The sequence below is a fragment of the Caloenas nicobarica genome, chromosome 16, assembly GCF_036013445.1.
Source record: "Caloenas nicobarica isolate bCalNic1 chromosome 16, bCalNic1.hap1, whole genome shotgun sequence".
NCBI classification, from domain to species: domain Eukaryota; kingdom Metazoa; phylum Chordata; class Aves; order Columbiformes; family Columbidae; genus Caloenas; species Caloenas nicobarica.
Window position 1 is genome coordinate 6,198,461 of NC_088260.1, and position 21,061 is coordinate 6,219,521.

The following is a 21,061-nucleotide window of genomic DNA, read 5'->3' on the forward strand; positions in this document are numbered from 1 at the left end:
CCAGCCCCGTGTGTCCCCCCAGCCCCGTGTCCCCCAGCCCCGTGTGCCCCCCCAGCCCCGTCCCCCCCCAGCCCCGTGTCCCCCAGCCCCGTGTGTCCCCCAGCCCCGTGTGTCCCCTCAGCCCCGTGTCCCCCAGCCCCGTGTCCCCCCCCAGCCCCGTGTCCCCCAGCCCCGTGTGCCCCCCCAGCCCATGCCCCCCCCAGCTCTCAGCTGTGCTCCCCTGTTATATTCTGCATGATCCCAAGGGAGAGTGGGGAGGGGATGGTGAGTGGTCACCATGATAAACCAGCACACGGCTGTTTTGGTGAACGTGGGCGCTGGAAAGTGCTTAATGGCCCCAATAACAGCTGAGAAATGGTGAGGCGGCTCTGGAAGTGATGTGACATTATAAGGAAGCCACGACAGGTGGCTGATTCACACCGGCGCCAGGGCTGCCTCACCCTGACCCCAATATTTGTTTTTAAAATGAGATATATTGAGGTCTTTCCTTCTTCAAATGCCAGCAGCCACCACTTCTCTGGCAGTTGCTCCTCCTGGCTCAGCAGAGCTGTCTCATCACCGGGACAGAGCAGCAGGGGCTGACCTGCCTTCCTGGGGCTCTGGCTGCAGCAGCGTGTTCCCGGGAGCGACCCGAGGGGCCACACAATTCCTCAACCAGCCTTTCGCTCTTTGCAACAGAAGAAGGTATTTGTGGTCAGGCCAGCTGCAGCCCCCCCATCACTCCCCAGCCCGGCCCTGTGCTCTCAGCCACACCACAGTGCTGCGTGAACGCAGCACGGCGAGCTCCGACTCCTCTCCCTCCTTTGATCTCCCAACAATTGATATTGCTTTATTTTCCACATCACTCGCGGCACGGCTAAAGGCATGCGCAGCTCCCGCCAAGCAGGTTTGCACAGCAAGGTCGTGAGCGTCTAAGCAAGGCGCGTTCAGTCCCTCTGCAGCGGCACTCACAGCTGCGCCTCCATCTTCACGGGGAGCCGGGGTTCACCTCCAAACCGAAGGAGTTTGGCTGCGCTTCCAACTCCCAGAACTCGGTGGCAGATCCTGTTGTCCTTGCTGCAGATCAGAGGTTTTCCTGCACGTGCTGGCAGCGCTGCTTCCGATGAGATGCTCGGATGCAATGAGAGCTGGAGGCTGGGGAGCCGCCGCCAGCATGTGCAGCCGCTGGGGGAGACGCGAGGGGCCGGTGGCTGTGAGGAAGGTGACGGTGACTTCTCCTCTACCTGTCCCATTGCTCTGTTGGGGCAGGAGCAGGGAGCTGAAGCAGTCTCTGTGTCTCCTGGACGTGTCACTGGTCTACAGGACAGGTGACATAGAGACGGCCTCTGCCTGTGGATCGCGTGTTGTTTTCTCTGGCCGAATGCAGACGGCGAGGCGCTGGAGGGTGTAAGCAGCAAAGAAAAAAGGCAATGGGTTTCCTGCCCCACATGCAGGGCATGCTGAAGCTGTCCCCACCGGGACATTGCTCGCTGTGCCAGCCTGCAGCAGACCGCAGCGGGCAGGAGCCGTCCCAAAATTGGGCTGAGAGGAGTGACAGCTGGGGACAGTCTCCTGCCCCCAGGGCCAGGCTGATGTAGCCCCGCTGCCTCCTGGCCCAGCCAAAATCAGAGCTTCAGAAATATGACTTAAAATGATCAGGGCATTGAGCTGCACCCCTCTGAGCCCTTTTCCAAGCAGCTCTGCAGGTGTGATTGAATTGCCACGTGAACAAAGGCGCTGAGGACATATCAACCATCTGCCCAGCTCCCCAGTCTCGGGCTAACCCAAGCGAGGGTCCCTGCCCACCCCCAGCTTGCACAGGGGCTGTGGGATCCCCCACCCCGCTCCTGACCTGCTTCAGAGACCCCGGCGTCCAGACGAGCTTGTACACCATGTAGAAGGGGATGCAGATGAAGGACGATGCTCCTACAAGGTACCCTACCGAGATGCTCCACTCAGGGTACTGATAATCGAAGAGCGTCAGAGGTGGCTGGTCCAGGAGGGAGCTGACGACTATGAACTATAAGAAACAAAGCGGAGCTGGTTAGGGAAGGATGCTCATGGGGCCAGAGCGTGGCAGGACATGCCTCAGTGCTGGCCACAAGCAGGTACAGGGCAGTAGCAGGGCTGTACAGCCCACAAAACCCACGTGCACATGACACGGGTGGCCAGGAAAGCTTTTTTGGGACGGCCAAGCATTCCTGGCAGACCAGTCCCATTGGCTGCCCACGGAGAGCACATCAGCCATGACATCTCCCCAGCCCGGCATCGACAGAGGCTCATCCCAGAGGTTAACAACATCCATGTCCTGCTGCCGCCGCTGTTTTCCAAACCATGAAAAGCCAGTGTGGACATTGCAGTGACATTTCCCAGGCTGCCACCCCTCCCTGGGTGTGGGCTGAGAGGTTTCTGTCTTACAGACCCCACAGAGACGGTGCCCTGCAAAGGCTGCACGTCTCCTTGCTGAAATGAAATAATCTGCTGTCTGCTTTGATTGTAATGCTTCTCTCTTAATAACCTGGGCAAAGCGCTCAGAGCTGTAATTAATTCTCACAAGGCCTCTTCTCCTGCAGATCCGGTGAGATTAGACCCCTTTGCCTCTTACAGCCTTTGAAGTGCTGGGGGAGCTGGCATTTCAAAGCGGACAGATCGGCCCGGCGCACAGGTGTACCCGTGGTGGTGCCAGCGCGAGCCCAGGACCAGCAGGACAACCTGAGGCTGCGTTTGCGCCCATGCGAACACCCAGCTGCTGACCCTAGCTTTGCCCTGGAGCTGCAGAGAGGCTGGAAAATGTGCTCCTGGCTCCTTTCCTTGGTGAAACCTGCTGTCCCGGGGCTGCGGGCAGCCTGGTGTGGTCCATGGCTGGAGCAGCAGTGCAGGGAGCCAATGGGGAGGGCTGGCACCGTGTCCTACAGCCCCCCCGGGACCCTGGGTCACCCTCCTGGCAGCTCGTTCGCCCCACGCAAACGAGAGGGGAGTAACAGCAGCGTAGATACTCACTGCTAACAAGGCAGGGCTGACGGCAACCCAGCACACCTTCCAGAACAGCCCGGGGGTGAAGCCCAGCATGGCTTTCACGTCATGGGAGAACCTCTGTATCCCTGCGGAGGGGAGAACCATCACGGCCCTGAGACCCATGGGGGACGTGGGAACAGGGGCACAGACACAACACCCTCCGTGCCCCATCCCAGCCTCGCCAGGAGTCACACGCGTGCTTCTTCCCCCAGCCCCCCAGCATTTACACACATGCACGAGGTTGAATACCCATGTAGGCGTCTGCAGGGTGTTTTTCATAACACAGGCAGGTTCTTACCATAAAACCAGGAGACAGCGATCGTTTCCAGCAGCACCACTGCCAGGATGGAGCAGCCAGCACCAAACTCCTCCAGCAGCTTCACCACGTAGGCTCCCCCCTGCAGTGGCACAAGGACAGGGGCCAGCGGTGGACCCGCAGGGATGTGGAGCTGGACTTTGGCAAAATCCAGGGGTTGTTGCAGATATGAGTAGGTGTGTGGTGGGGACAATACTTACGTAGGTGAGGGTGCTCAGGGAGCCCAGGAAACAGACTGTGATGAGGCCGAGGACAAAGAGCTCCCGTCGCCCGGCCAGGACCTGGGGGTACTCGTCCATCACGGCGGTGATCACGGCCTCCAAGCCCCCAAACTGCAAAGAGAATGCCAGCGTGAGGTGGAGAAATGAGCCATGGGGCAAGTCCTCAGAGAAAACCTGCTCCTCGCAAACCCCCTCTGCCTGTGAGCAGAGCGGGGACATCCCATCCTGTCCCCTCCCTCCAGGATGACCATCCCTACCGATGGGCTTTGGGGAGGCCAGCTCAGGCCCGCTGGAGATGATGGCTTGGTGGGCCTGGGCAGGCAGCTCTGCTGCCCCTTGTCGCCCCTCTGTTCCCTGTGGGACACAGCCATTCCCGGGCCCTGCTGGGGACACAGCCCCAGGCTGCACGGCCGCGCTGTCCCACTCGATGGAGTTCCCTACCGTGCTGTCCAGCCCCAGCGTGATCATCATCAGGAAGAAAATGATGGCGAAGAAGGTGGATCCCACCATGTTGGCGATTGCTTCGGGGTAGGTGATAAAAAGGAGGCTCGGCCCTAGGAGGGGACACGGCTCTGGTTTGCTGTTCCCCAGCAGTTCTGGGTGTCGGTGATGGTGGGAACACGCGTGGGGATGATGCCCCAAAGCCAGAATGGCTGTGCCTGGCCCCAGCTGAGGTACAGAGGCTGGACACCTCGCCGGGAGCTGCTCCTGGGCACAAGTCCCCGTGCCCCAGCAGACCCCAGGGCCAGCTGTCACTCCTGTCCCCTCAGCCACAACAGGCACCATGGGGCCAGGCCAGGGCAGCTGTTCTGGAGGGAGGCGAACCTTTATCTCTGGCGACATCTTCCACCTCCACGTCCCTCATCTCAGCCATGTAGCCCAGCACGGTGAAGATGACAAAGCCTGAGAGGAAGCTGGTGAGACAGTTCACCATGCTGGTGACCAGCGCATCCCTGGAGAGCACAACGCAGGGAGATGTGTCCTGGGGTAGAAACCCCCCAAGCAGAGTCCCCCTCCAGTCCAGCGCTCACCCCTGGGTCAGCTGCCCTGGTCACCTGCACCCCCGCCAGTTCCCTCTCCTGGCCCCAGGTACCAAAACCATCAGTAAAATGGGGAAGATGCTCAGCCCGTGGCTGCAGGGACCCGTGGCTGCAGGAGCTCACCGGTAGCAGTTGTTGTGGAAATGGTTGTAACTGGCCAGAGCGAGGAGGACACCGAATCCAGGACCCAAGGAGAAGAAAATCTGTGCAGCAGCATCAACCCAGACCTGGCAGGAGAAGCAATGGGCAGGCTGGACAAGGGGCAGAGGTCCCTGGGGCTGGGACGGGGGTGGGAGGTACCCCATGGCATGCCCACCCCACGGCACAGGGATGGGTCCGTGTTGGTCCATGCTGCCAAACCTCCTCTCTTGCCTGCCCTGTGACCCCATGAGATGTCCCAGGAGCAGGGGAGCTGCCGTGGGACTGCAGGAGCTCATTTCTAGCCCAGGGTCCTGCAGCAGCGGAATTAAGCAACAGCATCTGCACTCCTCTGTGCCTGGAGGGGGGACGAAGCCCGGAGACCCCTGTGCCCACTCCTACCCAGGCAGGTTCAGTTCCAGCAGCGTGGCCCTGTTTACCTTTAATGAGAATTCTCAAGTGCTGCCTGGTAATTACCCACAGGAAGCCTATTGTCAGGCCAGGGCGAGAACACGGCACAAACAAAACCCAGCAGCAATGAGATGGGTGATTCAATTATAGATTTACATTTCCAAGAGCCTGTCCAGGGTGTCTCGTTTCTGTAGGAACAAGGTCCCTGCCGCACTGTGGCTCCATGGCTGAGCCAGACCAGTGGGCAGGGGTGGGTGTGTGTCCTGGGAGGGGGTCTGGGTGCTGCCAGCCCCAGAGCAGGGGACAGCGAGAGCTGGGGTGGCCCGTCGCCCTGCACAGTCCCACTGCACACTCACCGCGGTGCTCAGGAGCTTGCCCCAGTCCGGGCGCAGGTAGAAGATGACCCCTCTCCAGGCGCCAGGCAGGGTGGCCCCTCGGACCAGCAAGATGAGGAGGACGACGTAGGGCAGCGTGGCCGTCACCCACACCACCTGGGGAGAGGCAGCGTCAGTGCTGGCACCGGCAGAGCCGCCCCACCGGGCACCAAATCAGCCTGCTCATGGCTGCCCGGGGTGGCTGAGGGGTCGGGGTGTGGGGAGGAGGTGATATCCCATATTTAAAAAGCCAGAAAGACCCCCCCAGCTGCCAGGCACATGCTCTGCTCGGTCCATCCTGCCTGGCCATGGCTGTGGAGCCCTCTCTCCTACCTTCCCAGAGGTTTTCACCCCTTTCCACAGGCTGAAGTAGACGATGGTGAAGATGAGGAAGAGGCAGAGAAGCAGCTCCCAGTGGATTCCCCCCACGTTGTACAGACCCCCGGACTTCTGGAGCTCCAGGACCTTCCTCCTGTGGGCAGAGATCCCCACGGCCAGGGGGTGTCTCGGGCCAGCGCGGTGCTGCCGGCTCTGCCCTCGCAGGCTCAGCCCTGGGCAGGTGAGTCCCACGCTCACCTCTCCCCCAGGGCACCAAGAACAAGGACCACAATGTCCCCAAGAGCATCCCCACATGGGACCCTGCTCCCAGGCCCCCCATCCTGCTCCCTGTGCAGCATGCCCTCCAGAGGGATGTGCCCCAGCTTAAACACATCATCCGCGTATGTGCACTTACGTATAAAACTCTTCAGCAGGGGACCTGGAGAAGTTGGTCCAGGTGACGTTGCTCCCCCCGAAGTAGTTGGTGCAGTGGGGTGTGTTCCAGGGGTTGTCACAGCTCGCCCAGGGCAGGCTGCCCGACAGGGACGAGTAGAAGTAGTAGAGCGCCCAGGCGATGATGGTGTTGTAGTAGAAGGAGACGTACAGACCGATGATGCAAATAGCAAAGCCGATGCCTGGAGAAAGAGAGGGGCAGGCTCAGCAGCCCGTGCCGGTCCAGCCCTCTCTGTGTCCCCTGGGATGTGGCTGCAGGGACCAGCTCATGAATGTGGCCCCAAATGTACAGCGGTGACCCGGGGGTCTCTTACCCTTAAAGATGGGGCAGATGCGCTTCCAGATGGGGATGGCACCAGTCCTGTGGAACTGCCCCAGCGCCAGCTCCATGTAGAAGAGGGGCACCCCTCCGAAAACAGCCATCAGGGTGTAGGGGATGAGAAAGGCTCCTGCGGGGCGAGGAGCAGAGTGCTGGTGACCGCCACGGCCCCGTGCCAGCGCGGGGCTGTCACCGCCGTCCCTCCCGGAGCTGTGGGGATGTGTCACGGAGCAGCGCAGATGAGGGGTTTGGACGTGTGTTTGGAAGATGCTTTGCAAATTATCTGTTCAGAGAGGCTCGTGGATGTGACCCTGCTCCATGCCCCGGCTCCCCCGGCTGCTGAGGGAGGGAGCGTTTGGCTGGGATGGTACAAAGAACGACACAAACCATCAGGGCACAGGGGATGGGGCACCCAGCACCTCGCAGGTCTAGGAGACTTTTGGGGAAAATCCCATTGAATATGCACAGTCACCCCAAGACACAAGTAATTAACGCCGTAATCTGCATTATTCATAATAACGTTATCCGTACCAGAGCAATACTTGAACTCCATGGAGGTTTGGGAACGGGAGCTGCTCTCCGCACTCATCACAACAGCTCTGCTGGGATTAGTTAATTTAACCCCCACGGCTCCTCTCTGTGAGAGCCCTCCCCGTGCTCCCCGTCAGCCCCGCAAGGGTTTATCCCCCAGGAAGGTCTCCAGGTGACGGGGGAGCTCAGCACCAGCTCTGCTCGGCCCGGGCTGTGTTCCCGAGGGGTCTGGACTCCTCATCCTCCCGTCCAGGGCGGGCGAGGAAGCATCTGCCCAGACCATAGCAAGGACGAGCGGCTGGAGTTTGCTCCCGGTCCCGCAGGAGTAAATCACAAGTAACTACGCTTTGGTGCGGGCACCTGGGATCCACATTTTAGCCTTGAGTATGCTACTAATTATCTCTTTCTAATTTTCCCAAGCAGTAGAGGATATTACTCAAATGTCGACTTTGGCAATTAAATCCACCGTGCTTTTGCAAACAGCACAAAATTTTCATTCCTCATTTTTAATTTCCACACAAGAGGTTCTTCTGCTCTGCTCTATTTAAAGCAATTTATTTAGATGTCATTTACTCGAGCTTTTTTTTCCTTCATGGAGCTTTTGTATCTTAACTTTCCACTGATCCCCCACAGGAGGAGCCGTGTGCGGCGGGGGCTGCGTGGTCCCGGGGGGCCAGGGCTCCTCTGCGGGGTCCAGCACGGCCGGGATCTGCGACAGGCACCTGGGATCCTTACAAGGATTATTTTAAAACACGAGCCATCAGAAAGAATTGCTTTCACAAAGTTGCAGTGTCATAAGGTGTATGAACCTCCAACCCCCAATTTGCAGATTTTTAATCCTTTTATGCAGTTTGGACCCCATGAGTTTTCTCTTTGTGATCCCAGAGCTACTAAGGCACCTCTAATTATGCTGGAGGAGGAGTGAGTGACACTGGGAAGGAGTGAACGGAGGATTTCGAATGAAGAAAGACAAAACAGAAAAGAGACAGATGTCAGGAGAAGTTGGGTCAGTCTCTAAACCACCCTCTCCAGAGAGGAGCAGCAAGAGACAAAGAAAGAAAAGAAACAGCGAGATTTTCAGCATCGGAAAGATGAAAAACAGATTTCTTCCCTCCAAAAGAAGATTTAAATAATCCCAGCAGTGTCCTTACCCCCTCCGTTTTGGTAGCAGATGTAAGGGAACCGCCAGACGTTGCCCAGATCGACAGCGAATCCGATGACCGAGAGAAGGAAATCCATTTTTTTGCTCCACTTGTCCCTGGGGTGGGTCAGTGGCCGCAGGGGCACGGGGCCAGCCGTGGGTCTGGGGGCTGTGGCGGGGGGTGCCGGGCAGGGCTGCTCTGCCATCCTGCCGCCCCGGCAGATCCCGCACGATTCAGGCTCAGTAACTTGGGGCCGGGAAGGGATTTCTCTGTCGCTGATGACAGATCCGAGGAGGGGAGGGTCTGGCTGTGACTGCTCTTCCCCACCTCCCGCTGGAAACCCACAGCAGGAGCAGCGGCTGAGAAACCCATCCCTGAGCAGGGGCTGCAGAGGAACCTGTCCCTGAGCAGGGGCTGCAGAGGAACCTGTCCCTGAGCAGGGGCCAGAGGGGACAGCAGGTTCCCAGGGCTCAGGCACCAGGACCAGCCTCACCCCCCGCATTTCTGTCCCCTCCACTCCCGGGTCTGCACCCGACGGGTGCACTTAGGGTTGGGTTGGTTTGTATTTGCACACAGAGGTGCTGCTCCTTCCTCCTGACAAGGAGTTATTTCTCCTTGGCAAATAAGCCACGTGAAAGCAAAATAACTTTTGCGGCTCAGGTGCGATGAGGAAGGGGATGGCAGTGCACCGAACGCCATCACTCTCTTCAGTTTGACAGTTTAGCAGCAAATTTCATTGCAGATGAAATGTGTCTGTGTAGGCTGACAGCCCAGGCAGGTCCCTGCGTGTCACCCCCGGCTGTGACACAGGTGAGCCTTTGCTTGGGGCCGCAGGTGCTCCCAGGGCCTCTGAATGCTCCAGGCTCCATCATCTGTAATTAAAAGAAACTACAGAAGAGATCAAACCAGGAGCTGTGGTTCTTAGGGCCATGGTTAGCGGGTTGCTGTGACGACGTGACGCAGCCGCCCATCGTCTGCAGGGCACGGGAAACCTCCGGACACTGTTAATCCTTCAGACACACAAAGGTAGACCCTTTAGAAACCTCCAGTTAAAAACACTTTTTTTTTTTTTTTTTTTGGTGTGTCGGGCCCTGACTGCCACGGATATTGGACCAGAGCAGCCCAGGGGCTGATGCTGGTCCCCAGGGGGCTGATGCTCGTCCCTAGGGGGCTGATGCTGGTCCCCAGGGGAATGCCCCGTGCTCTGGGTACCGCGGTGAGGCGGGCAGGACGGGCTGTGCCTCGGTGAGCTCAGTCCAGCTGACAGTGACACAGCCACCTTGGAGCAGCAATGTGACTCTGCCAGGGGACATCAGCTCTGCGGTGGCCTGGGGTGGTCTGGGGTGGTCTGTGGGGAGCAGGTCCCCCCACCAGGCTGAGGCCACTACCCAGGTGTGAAGCAGCAGCTGCTCAAACATTGGCATCTTTTAAAAACTAAGCTACTTGCTCTCCTTAGGAGCTTCTTTTTTTCTCCACATTGGTATTTTCGATCATACAAGGTGAGCTTTGTACTGGCACCTTGGGCAGAGCTGGAGCAGCAGCAGCTACTGCTGTTCCCCCAATGGCTCCAAGCCAGAGCTGCACGGTGGTTTTGCAAGGCCAGGATGTGCAGCCTGCACGCTGCCACCCCAAAGATCCCCACGCTAAGGCACCCACCAGCTCCGACTTCCCAGCACGCCGGCGCTACTCCGTACAGCCGAGCCCATGTGCCGCGCCATCGATTCGATGCCGATGCTGCCGCTCCAGCAGCCTCCACTCCTGACAGATCCCCCGGGGTTTTTGCTGGTGAATGAGCCACAAATGCACCCAGTGCTCCCGTTTCTCCCCAGCTCCCACCTTCTCCTGGGGCGCCCACCCGCGCCGCTGCCCGCAGCCCTTCTGCACCCACCCGCCGACGCGGCCGCCTCTGCTCCAGCATCGGGTCAAGGCTGCCACTGTCAAGTCAATGAGGAACTTTGAAATCTCAATTTTTCTTTCTTTTTTTTTTTTTTTTTAGAAGCTGCAAGCTGGAAAAACCATTGCAGGTTCTCGGGGCTGCTGGAGACAGGAGGAGGGCAGGGGGAGAAGTGTCTGTGGGAGATGGTTTTCACTGCGAGGTGTTGCGCTCCCTGGGGTTTTGAGATCGTGCAGGATCCTGCTCCCAGCAGGATCCTGGCTCTGCGACCTGCTGGAGAGGGGAGTTTCTCCCAGAGTTTTGTTTATTGTGGTCACAGTTTTCCACTCTGTGTGCATTGTTGCTCCAGCGTGGCTCATCAGCTGTACCACGTGGGGCTCAGTGTGCTCATCAGTGACACACTAGACAGGGGAGTTTTCTGGGTAAAATGTTGTTATTTTGCCAATTGTAGACAAATATTTTTGTCCGTCACCTGACATTCAGTTAGAAGCATTATGGAGAGGAGGCTATGGAGACTACGTACCATTTGAAATACAGGGTGTTTCAAAAAGATGGACCAAATTTCAAAGCATTTTAGCTCAAATCAGCTTCAAATTTGAATTTCCATCGAGTTAGAAGTTGTTTCTAAACAGTATGATTATTTGATTGGAAAATTGCTTTTGTCCTACCTGCTCACTCATGCAATGAAATGCAGAGGAGTGGATTGTGGTCTTAAAACAGCTATCCTGTTTAAGCCACAGAGGCAGCAGTGGGAAGTTTAATTTAATTAGCATGATACTCAGAGATGTAACTTAATCACATTAAGAATAGATCAACATGCTCTCATTTAAGCTCTCCAGACTTCAGAAAACAGGGGCCAACCGTCTCCCACCCATCTTTAATCCAGGGAGAAGCAGAATTTGCCAAGAAGAAGGAACCAGCAAGGCTGGTCCCTCTGCTTGTTTCAGCTAATTTCTCCCCAAAGGAAGGTAATAAATTAGCAATAGCTCCCACTGCCTGCATAGCATCATTGTTCCTGGGGAGAAAGAAGCCAGGAAAATCACTTTTTGTCCCTCTCAAATGGCCTAAGTGTTGCCTGTTTTGGTGCACGGCCCCACAGAGGTGCTGGCACCACCAACCACCTGGATCTCCCTGGGTTTGTTTGGCGTGTGGACGCTGCCCACCCCATGTTCGTTAGCCTGGAGCATCGCGGGGAGATTGACAGGACTGAAGATTGGACAAAAGCAGCACGGTTCATTAACAGGAATCCAAATGATCTTCTTGCTCCTCTGGGCTTTGCTCTACCAGTGCTGTGCAGCTGAGTTGAGCTCACCCAGGTGCTCACTGCTCCCCCCAGCTCGGCAGAGCCCAGGAGTTAGGCGAGGTCGTTTTTTTTTTTTTTTTCTTGGGAAAAGTCCTAAAAGAGTTGTGTTGGCTGCACTTGGACAGACTCGTTTTCCTGACTGTGGTGCTAAACTGAGCAATTCCTGGTGTCCCTTGCACCTTGACACCTTGCTAGACAGGTCAATGTCTCCAATAACATTTTCACAATAGCAAAAGTGAGAAAAAGGCAGGAGAAACTCACCTGCCTGTCCAAGGCCAAATTCAAGGCTTTGTCAGGCAGCCAAGGATCTCCTGGCTGGCAGACGCTGTTGGTTTAACTCGGACAGTCTCATCCTGGGCTGGAGGAGCTTTACAGAGACCAGAGCCCTGCGAGGTGCCGTGTGTGACACGTCTGTGCCGTGCCCCGTTCTGGGAACCTGGTGCCTTTCCCATCTCAGCTTATCAGAGCCGTGGCTCTGGGCTGACCCCGCCAGGGGACAGGCAGCGACTGGGCTCTCTCTGCCCTTGGAGCTTGATTTACTGTTGATATCTGACGGTGCCCCTACATGGTGCTTTATGAGGCCGTGATGCCTTCATTATGCATATTTATTAGCCTGTCTTAATTGCCCATTCAAGCAATTGAACCCCTGGTGGTCAGTAAAAGACAGGAGGGGCTGCAGAGCAGCAGAGCTCGATACAGGGGTCAGATCCGCACTCACTGACTGCAGACGGGAGTTGTGGCCCCCAGAATCTTCCTGGGATCCGCTGGGATCAGCAGTCACATACCCCCAAGCAAGCTGGCCCTTTTCCTGTGGGTCGGCGACATTTGCACTGCCACCACTTCTGTTAACAGGGTGTTTAGCAAGCCAATAAACAGTGAAAAGCAAATAACGTACAAGGAAATAGGTTTTCCCTACAAGGGATATGGCGCGGGTATGCTCCTGGCTTCTGTGTCAGCAGTAAACTACAGAAGGGGACAAATTCTGATTAATCCCAAGACCAGAGCTCCCTCCTGTCTTCCTGGCAGAGTCGTGTCCTGCCAGGCAAATGCCCACCACGGGTGGCAGATGGTTCCTGGCATCTTCAGGGTCCCTGGGCACCAGCATGGAGCGATGCAGGGAACGCAGCCCAGCTCCCGGCGTGGCACAGGAGCAGTGACCACGGCTGTGGGGGCTGGCAGGTCACTGGGGGCTGGCAGAGCTGGGAATTTGTAACAGGCTGGAACCTCCGCTGCTCTCCGCGCCGAGACTGAGCCCCTTCCCAAGCGGTGGCCAGGGCTGCGATGAAGGCCGCTGGCTGTGTGCGGCGTGGCACTGCCCTCACGCTAATGTGGTTTGTAGTTATTGGAAACTGGACTGCGAAGGAGCCGGGATCCTGTTTCTATGGAAATGTCCTGGAACAGCGAACGAGGGAACAGAAAAACAGAAGATGCGTTCCTGGGAACTGCAAGGCAGGGCGTGCTCTTGGAGGGGCTGTGATTTCGATCGGAGCCACCTCCTGTGAATTGGTCTTTTCAGCTCATTATCACCTTCCCGGTGCGGAGGAGCCACAGGGGGGTCCCCGGATGCCGCATGGCTGCGAGGACGTTGTCACTTTGCATCTCCGTGTCGCCCCCAGGGCTCCCAAAGCCCCGCTCAACACCGGACCCCGCTGGCCGCACCCCCGAAAGCAGCGGGTGTACGGGGGGGGACACGTGTCACCAACCCCGAGTGTCGCTGTCCCCGGCCACCCGCGGCACGGTGGCCCCAGGTGTGGGCGGGCTGGGTGGGGTGTCCCGGTGGCGGTGCCCGGTGGGAGCTGGGGCTGCCGGTTAAGGACCCCCCACAAGGGCCGGTGGGCGGGCGCGCTCCCCGTGCCGAGCGCCCGGGCCCGGTTGGGTGTCCCCGCGGCCCGGCGGCGCACACGGATTGGCGGCGGCGGCCCCTCCCCGGCGGGCGCGGGTGGGCGGCGCGGCCCGGTGGGCACGGCCCGGCCCCGCGGAGCGGCCCCGCCGCCAGTCACCGGCGCTGCGGAGCGGAGGAGCGCGGCCATGGCGGCGGCCCCGGCGGGTAGGGCGGGCGGCGGGCCGGGGGCGCGGGCGGCGGGGCCGGGCCGGGCCGCACTAACGGGCTTCTCCCCCTTCTCCCCACAGAGGCGGAGACCCGGCAGCGGCTGCTGCGCACCGTCAAGAAGGAGGTGGGTGCAGGACCGCGGCGGCCCCCGGGGAGAAACCCGGACCCCCCGTGGGTGACCCCGCGGTGATGGGCGTCCGCGGCGGGACCCTGCCCGGAGGGGAACCCCGGCCCCGGGTTCGCCTGCCCGCAGCATCCCGGTGGCTCCTGCCGGGGCTGCTGCAGCGAATTTAAGCCCCCCTCCCCCCCAAAAAAACCCACCCAACCCCGAGCAGGGCGGGGGGTCGCAGCGGGAGCCGGGGGCTGCAGGGGCTGCCCGGTTCCCGGGTCGGTGGAGGAGCATCCCTGCAGCACCGCTGAATTTCGGTACCCCGGTATCCTGCATCTTTTGAAAATTGCCTTTTGCTGCTGGCAGAGCTGCTTTCACAAGTTGTGATTTTCCACAGGGAAAAAGGGGCGACTCCCGCTGCTGCTTCCCTGGGGAGCTGGGCTGGGACGAGCCCCCATTGCAGCCAAGCGCCCTTTGCGGGGCAGCTGGGGAGCCCGCACGGCCGGGGCTGCACGCAGCTGCCAGCCCAGAACATGGGGAACGTGCACATGTGCGTTTGTGTGTGCAGTGCAAGGCGATGGCATTGTACATCTGCTTGCCCTGGTCTCTCTTCTCAGGCACCTTTAACTCTCTGTTAGTTTATACTGTATTTTACACTGAGCTGCCTCAAGCTGCTTCTCTCTGTGCAGAGCTTTGTGTTTGTCATGTGCGTAGCGTTAACACCGAGCTGATGGTGGATCTGGAGAGGGAGCCAAGAGTCCCACTGCTCTGCCACGTAGTTCGTGCGTTGCTTGTGCGTGGAGGTGGCCAGTGGGGCCGTCTGAGCCCCCCGTCCGTCACTGCGGACTCTGAAGCAGCCGAATGTTGTGGGACCCGCTGCAGCAGAGCCTGGATTTGCTCTGCCGCGTGATGGAGCGCTGGATCACCGGGAGCTGTTGTCACCTCCTGCCTGTGGTCTGTCCCCACAGGTCACCTCTCCTGGGATTTTGGAGGGTGTGATGTTTTGTTTCTGGTCCTATAAGCATCTTGATGACTAGCTTTTGGGCTCTGGAAAGTGGAACATCCCTGTTAGGAGCGCTGCCTGGAGTGGGGTGAACAAGACCCATGGGTGGTAGGTCCAGGGAGGGTGACAACGCAGCGTGTTTGGCTCTTCATCCAGACCACTTCCCACCTTTAATCCTCTGCCGGGTGTGGTGGTAAGGAATACTACTTGTTGCCTTGGCAACAGCTATTAAACCAGAAAAAGGGTATGACATTTATTTTGCATTGTGGATAAAGCTGACATCTCATTATTACTGTCTGTCTGCGACTCCTCCCGAGCGGAGAGAGACAAAACAGCAGACTGCGCGTCGACTGATGCTGCAGGACGGGAGGCGAGGACTGCCATGGGCCTGCCGGTGGAACCGCTCGGCCGGCGGCTTCTTCCCGGAGCCGCCGTGCCCTCCGCAGACTGTCACTGCACAGGAGCATCTCCCGCGCTGGCGCTCAGCACCGGCTGCTCCCCCTTTGCTCTTCTTCCAGGGGCTGGGCGCTTGAAGAAAGTGCAGCGTGTGCCTGGGGGAGAGCTGAGGGTTGTGGTGTGCCCTTCTGCTGGCTTTTGGTAAAATAAATGTATCATACAAGGGTTTGGTGAATGCCAGTAAAGATCGGAGGAGAGAGGTGGTGTATGGGGAAAGCCCCTGTTTTGCCTGTTGCTGCCTGCTCTTTAGGCACGTTTTGCTCATGATTTGGTTTTTTTTTTTTCCCTCTCCTTGACTGACTTCAGGTTAAGTCAGGAGCTTCCGCAGGCTCCAAGGAATAGTAGAAAGGGCTAACTGCAGAAATATATATATTTTTTTTTCCACTCCGGGAATTATTACCTTGCACAAAACTGCTTATTCTCATCCTGGTTTTGCTTCAGCCGTGGCTCTGTGTGATCTGCTGAGGTCCGCAGGTGCAGGTGAGCTCCACCGAGACCGGGAGCAGCCGTGGGTCACGCTTGGGAAGCTTCGCCACATCTGTTGTCCTAGTGTGATAACTGCAGGAATCAAATATTGTGAAGACAAGGTCTGATTAGAGAACGTAGATAAACAGTAAATCGAAATTACCCAAAGCACCGCAGTGAGCAAATGGACTTCAGTATTTGGTTGTTGCCATGGTTAATGCATTTTTATTAAGAAGTCCTGCTCTGCAGTAGATTTACAGGTTGAAATGAGTAATGAGTTGTGTCTTTTTCCTTTTTTTATTTTTTTTTTTTTACCCCCATATGGTCATAATAAATCAAACTTATCCTGAAAACTGCAAAATCATTTGTCAGCAGACTGCAAGGGAAAGGGTGGAACTGAGCTGAGGAATCCTGTTTCCTGGTATACAGAATAAGAAGCACCACCTCTCTGATTTTTTTAGAACTTTTATCAGCTGAAATAAGGCGACTTTAAAAACCCAGAGCCTGAAATATGCAGGTTTAAAAGGATGTTGGATTCTCAACTGAAAATATTGCTCTTGCAACCCGTGCTCCTCCCCTTCTTTTGTAAGTTTCATTTTTAATAGAGGAGAATCCTGTAGGATGGTTTTGACTGTCTCAGGTAATTGCCTTGCATCCAGGAATAGGAGAGGAAGCAGGTGTTACCGTGAAATACGGGCTGTGCTTCACTGTGCCTGGAAAATCAGTTGTGTGAAAAGCTGAATGGAACATGAAAGTAAACAGTTGTCTTGCTTATTCTTTTGCAAAAACTTAGTTTACACTTAACTTGCCACTCAGCAAGTAGCTTTATGTCTTTTACTCACCAATAATTGATGTGCCTGTGTTGAACATTTTGTTGCCTGTTCTTCGAACTTTTGAAAACTGTTGTTGACTGACCACAGCCTGCCTGCTTGCTGATGTCCCCTGGTCTTCTATCGGATATATTGTTTATTTTTTAACAGCTTGAATGGTTGTCACCCTGTAGCTGTTTGACTAATTCCCTCATCATATATTATAGGGACGACAGTCAGTCTCTTTTCCTCCCACCCTTCAAATGAAGTGCCCCCGCTGTGCAGCCACGTTGTCTGATTCGTGGCTAAATAACACAGTGACTGGTAAGAACAATATTTTTGCAGCCTGGGTTTGTTTATCTGGAGCATGTATGTGTGCCTGTAGTTCCAAAATATCAGATTGTGGGTGTCAGTGACAGCTACTTCATTCTGGATTGGTAGAAAATTGTAAATTAATTTAATGTTATTAGCATCTGAAAAATTAATGTTGATAGCTTTAAGTTTTCTCAACGCCAATTAAAAAAAAAAAGAAAAGGCCTTAGTGTAGCTGTCAAAACTGTTCAGGCAAAATGAAGATGGGGATGATAAGCTGCAGGTTTGTAATGAAGCTGAGGGACCTCCTGATGTCTCTCAAGCACCCAGGTCAGCCTTTCTCAAATGCTCCTATATCAAAAGTAAACAGACAGCTTTAATGCAGCATTTCTCGATTGCCTGCATCGATCTCTTCTGAAAAGAGTATTACTAATCGCTGGGGACCATTTTCTCTCCCTTTGAAGACAGAAGCGGTGGTGAGCAGGAGTGCTCTCATACTCCAGAAACCCTTGGCTTGATCTTTTGTGCCCAGAGCAGGTTTCATGCTGCTTTCTCGTCCTTCATCTCCCTTCCCAGCCTCGGGCAGCCAGAGCTGCGTGTCCGAGCAGCCTCCTTCCTCCGCTCCTCTGCTGCCACAATGGCATCTTCCTGGCGTCCTGGCCGTTGCCATGGAAATACCTGGTTTTGCACAGATTCAGGACTTCAAAGCAAGACGGGGCTGGAAGTTGCACGTGGTTTCAGTGTGGATAGTGTCAGGCTTTGCCGTGTTTGCTAATTGAATCCAAAATGCTTGTCGGCGTAACGTTTATCACCTCGGAAAACAGCAGCTTTGTGGTGTGATGGGTGCAGAACAAAACAAGATAAAGCTTTGAGATCAGGCGTTGGAAACAGAGAAATGACTAAAGTTTTTCCTGCAATGTTGCAGTGTCTTTATTGAGCATCTCCCAGCTAGCGGTACCAGCAGTGCCAACAGATGGCATGGAAATTTGCGTTTGACAAGCACACCAGGAATAGAACCAGCTATAATGTGATCTTAAGTGATCTTAATTTAGTATTGCATGTACAGATTTTTGGCCAAAAGTTGCTGCCCTGTGAAGAAAGTCTGGTACAAAATACTGTCAGCAAACACACATCTCTGGGGATCATTCCCGTTTCCCCCAGGGTACAATGTGGTATGACGAACCCTTCCATTTAATGTTTTCTTGATCTCTTTTCCAGCAAATGGTCCAAGCATTCAGAGTTCATATGCATTAACAACTTCTTCCCCTGCACCCTCCCAAGGAGGCTCAGCCCAGTTCCCGACCGTGAGCACACGTGGTTCCTGGGGCTGCCCTGAAAATCCCACTTGTGTCACGTGGATCATACCCCAGCTGCAGCAGGTGCTGTATTTTATTTAGCAAGTGGTGATAAATAATTAAGCAAGACTTTTAGAAAAGCCAAAGGTCTCGGTCTGTAGGATTGCGATCAATGTGACTGTGGCAGCAAGAACGTGGAGCTGCCAAACAACTTTAAGGGCAAGTGCATGTGAACAGTCCGGTGCCGTCAGAGCTGTCCCCGTGCTGTTGTCCCACCGTGCGAGGGGACCCTGTTCTCCGTTGGTCCATCGAGATGGCTGGGGAGAGTCCTTCAAGTCTCTGGGTATAAATAATCATTTACTCCGAAGCTGGCAGTATTTTAACTGATTAGAGCACAATTAATTGGAATTATTTTATGGGCTGCTAGTAAACTCTTATCTAAGTGGCAGAGCTTGGCTGCAACTTGTGATGGTGCCGGAAAAGTCTGTTTGGAACTTGCTTTTGGAATAATCGCAGTGTTTGTTGCTGTAAAGATAAGAATCTGTATTTTGCAACACCGAGTTCAATAATGTGAGTTTTATAAACAAGTGTGCCAAATAAAAAAGATGTTGTAGCAATAAGACAGGCAATAGGCAGACATTTCATTTTCAAATGAGAAGATAAATCTAGTTTGTGAGAGGTGTTGGACTGAGCTGTTCTGCTTTAGCTGAAAAAGGGGCTTTTAGCTGCAGCTCAGCCGGTGTGATAAGTTGTGCTGGTTTTTCTCTCCCAGAGATTGTGTGGGCACCAGCGTGGACAATCCAGAAGTCGAGAACTTGGAGTTTGGGGTCGTGTCTTTGTGTCCCAGAGCTGAACAGAGGTTCTGCGCTTGCTTTGCCTTGGACGCTGAACCCCCTTTGGTACAAACCAACCCAAGAGCTGGAGACAAAAACCAGCCCAGGCAATGTTAGCTGGGGGAGCTGGTGGCAAAGCCAAGACAAGTGGGTTGTGTTTGTCCCTGCGAATACAAACATGCTTGGGATTGTCTTAATACTGCATCTGCTTCACTAAGTCATCCTTTAGCATTTTGTAACACCTGAGAAGTGATAATACTGTAGTGCTACATGGACGGGTCTTGCACAGTGTATGGAAACTGTTTCCTATGGAGTTTAACCAGAGCTTATTCCTGGAAAGAGACCTTGATTTGGAGAGGCAATTAGAGAAATGCTCAGATTACATCAAGGAGTGCCCACGTGGACTTGTTGCACCAAAACTAACATATAAAATGGGATTTTTAAGTGCTAGAATTAACTTCCAAATACATAATCAAAGTGGCACTTAACGACTGCAATAAGAATGAGAGAACACCAGCTCATAAAAGAATTTGAAAAGCCAACATAGAAAAGCAAACCGAGTTTAAAGCCTGTATGACCACTGTGGGGGTTGTTGTGGGTGCTTGTTGCCCTCCTGGGCAAGGTGGATTTGGAGAGGGTTCCACCAGTGCAGCTGCCTGGCTCTGGTGTCTGTCGTCTCATCCCTCCCACAAGAAGTGAGATTAAGATGTCTTAATTTCCACTGTATTTTTTACTGTAATTCTTTTGTTTTCAGGATGCAGGTTACATGGACATTCAGCAGAAGGTCTTTACTGTCTCTGACCAAACCAGATCGATAGCAGTTTCTAAAAACATACTTCTGCAGAGACCAACTCAATCACTGGAGGCATTTATTTTATTGTAGCTTTTATTTATATGAAATGATTCTCTTTGTGGGAATTCCCACTGCAAGGACTGAAATCAGACCTAGTTCTGCTCTGCCGTTGCCCTGGTCGTACCTGCTGCTTTGTCCCTTTGGACAACCCCATAGGGTTATGAGCACGGCCAAATATTTGGGAGGTGCTGTGCTTCAATACAAATGCCTCGATGACCAACGAAAGTCTTTGCAAGAACCATGTCAGGGAAAACCGTGGCTGTAAACATCACTGAATGACCTAGAGTACAGGTTGTATTGTGGCTTGCCTGGAAAAATCCAGCCAGGTAAAACAGAGTCGTGAGTCAATATTTCCTTAGACTAATTAAACCCAGAGTTACTGGCTCACTCCTGATCTCTGCACCTCGGTGGTTATTGTAACTGCTGTAATATTTGGCTTGCTCCACCGGTGTAAATGACAGCTGGGACTGGGGACGGTTATGGAGCTTCGTTACAGGAAAATCGGGGTTTGAGATGAAGCGTAACCCTGGGAATTGTGTAGCAGAGAGAGCTAAGCCTGCGTCCCTGTCTGGGGGCTGTCGGATAGATAAGGATTTGTTTTCATTTTTGAAGGGGGAAAAAAGAAGCCGTTAGTCAAACCAAATGTTGATAGCAATGTTTCGGCTGCGGTGGAGCTGGTTGAGCCCAGGGCAGCCAGAGGAGCAGCTGAGACCTCGGGGGCCAGGACCGTCCCCGGGGCGCGGGGTGCGCGCTCAGAGCCCCGCTCCGAGCTGGATGTGCCGCGATTCCTGGTGTCCCTGAATGCCACCACCCAAGGGCTCTTCTCATGTCCTGTGGCTCTTGGATCTGGCTTTGGAGATGGGGCAAGGAGGAAAAAAATTGGTTTTCCTCGTAATTCAGACATGCACGTGGAGCAAAGAAGGGCGAGCTCGCTTGTTCACCAATCAGTGATTCAGAGGGTGATGTCGAGACTAACCTGCCTTCTGTTGTATTTTTGGAACTGCAATTAATGCTGTTGAGTTGGTGTGGACACCCCGTTGTAGGGTGTCCCAGTGACCCTGCTCTGGTGATTTGTCCTGTGCTTCCAGCTGGAGCCAGGAGGAGGTTTCATTACTGTGGAACACTTGATGATATTCCTCTCGAGTTTACCTACAGCTAAATTATTGGTTGCTTTTTTAATTTCCTTTTTAATAAAAGAAGAGCAAACATCTCATTTTCCTCAGACTGGCTTTAGATAAAGAGCGGGCAGCTTCATTTGTTGAGATTGTTCTGGCTGCAATATGAGAATTAGCATTAAAATGCTGGAATGCAGCGTGTTTAGAGGCTGTTCAAGCCTTCTCGGTGGAGTGAGCCAAACGTGGCTTCGCCCGCGTTCTCTGCCCCAAGCCCCGTGGCTCCCAGGAGAGGAGCCGGGAGGGCAGT

General features: G+C 54.9%; 2 protein-coding genes across 4 annotated transcripts in view; one reads left to right on the top strand and one right to left on the bottom strand.

Moving 5' to 3' along the window:
* Window positions 1-1,296: 1,296 nt before the first annotated feature.
* LOC135995142 (sodium-dependent serotonin transporter-like) lies at window positions 1,297-8,462 on the bottom strand. The gene is made up of 13 exons (XM_065646225.1): window positions 8,267-8,462; window positions 6,580-6,714; window positions 6,228-6,447; window positions 5,828-5,966; window positions 5,477-5,611; window positions 4,695-4,798; window positions 4,357-4,484; window positions 3,973-4,085; window positions 3,511-3,642; window positions 3,293-3,392; window positions 2,980-3,080; window positions 1,832-1,999; window positions 1,297-1,377 (listed from the first exon to the last, which is right to left on the bottom strand). Exons 1-13 carry the CDS (start codon window positions 8,460-8,462, stop codon window positions 1,297-1,299), a joined length of 1,752 nt encoding a protein of 583 aa, XP_065502297.1.
* Window positions 8,463-13,471: 5,009 nt separating this feature from the next.
* Window positions 13,472-21,061, top strand: part of SGSM1 (small G protein signaling modulator 1) — a 32,304-nt gene continuing 24,714 nt past the window's right edge. For all 3 annotated transcript variants that reach the window (XM_065646199.1, XM_065646200.1, XM_065646201.1), the window contains exons 1-2: window positions 13,472-13,501; window positions 13,585-13,628. In XM_065646199.1, coding sequence (XP_065502271.1) covers window positions 13,483-13,501; window positions 13,585-13,628 — 63 coding nt within the window. In that variant the 5' untranslated portion in view covers window positions 13,472-13,482. The remainder of the gene's footprint in view (window positions 13,502-13,584; window positions 13,629-21,061) is intronic.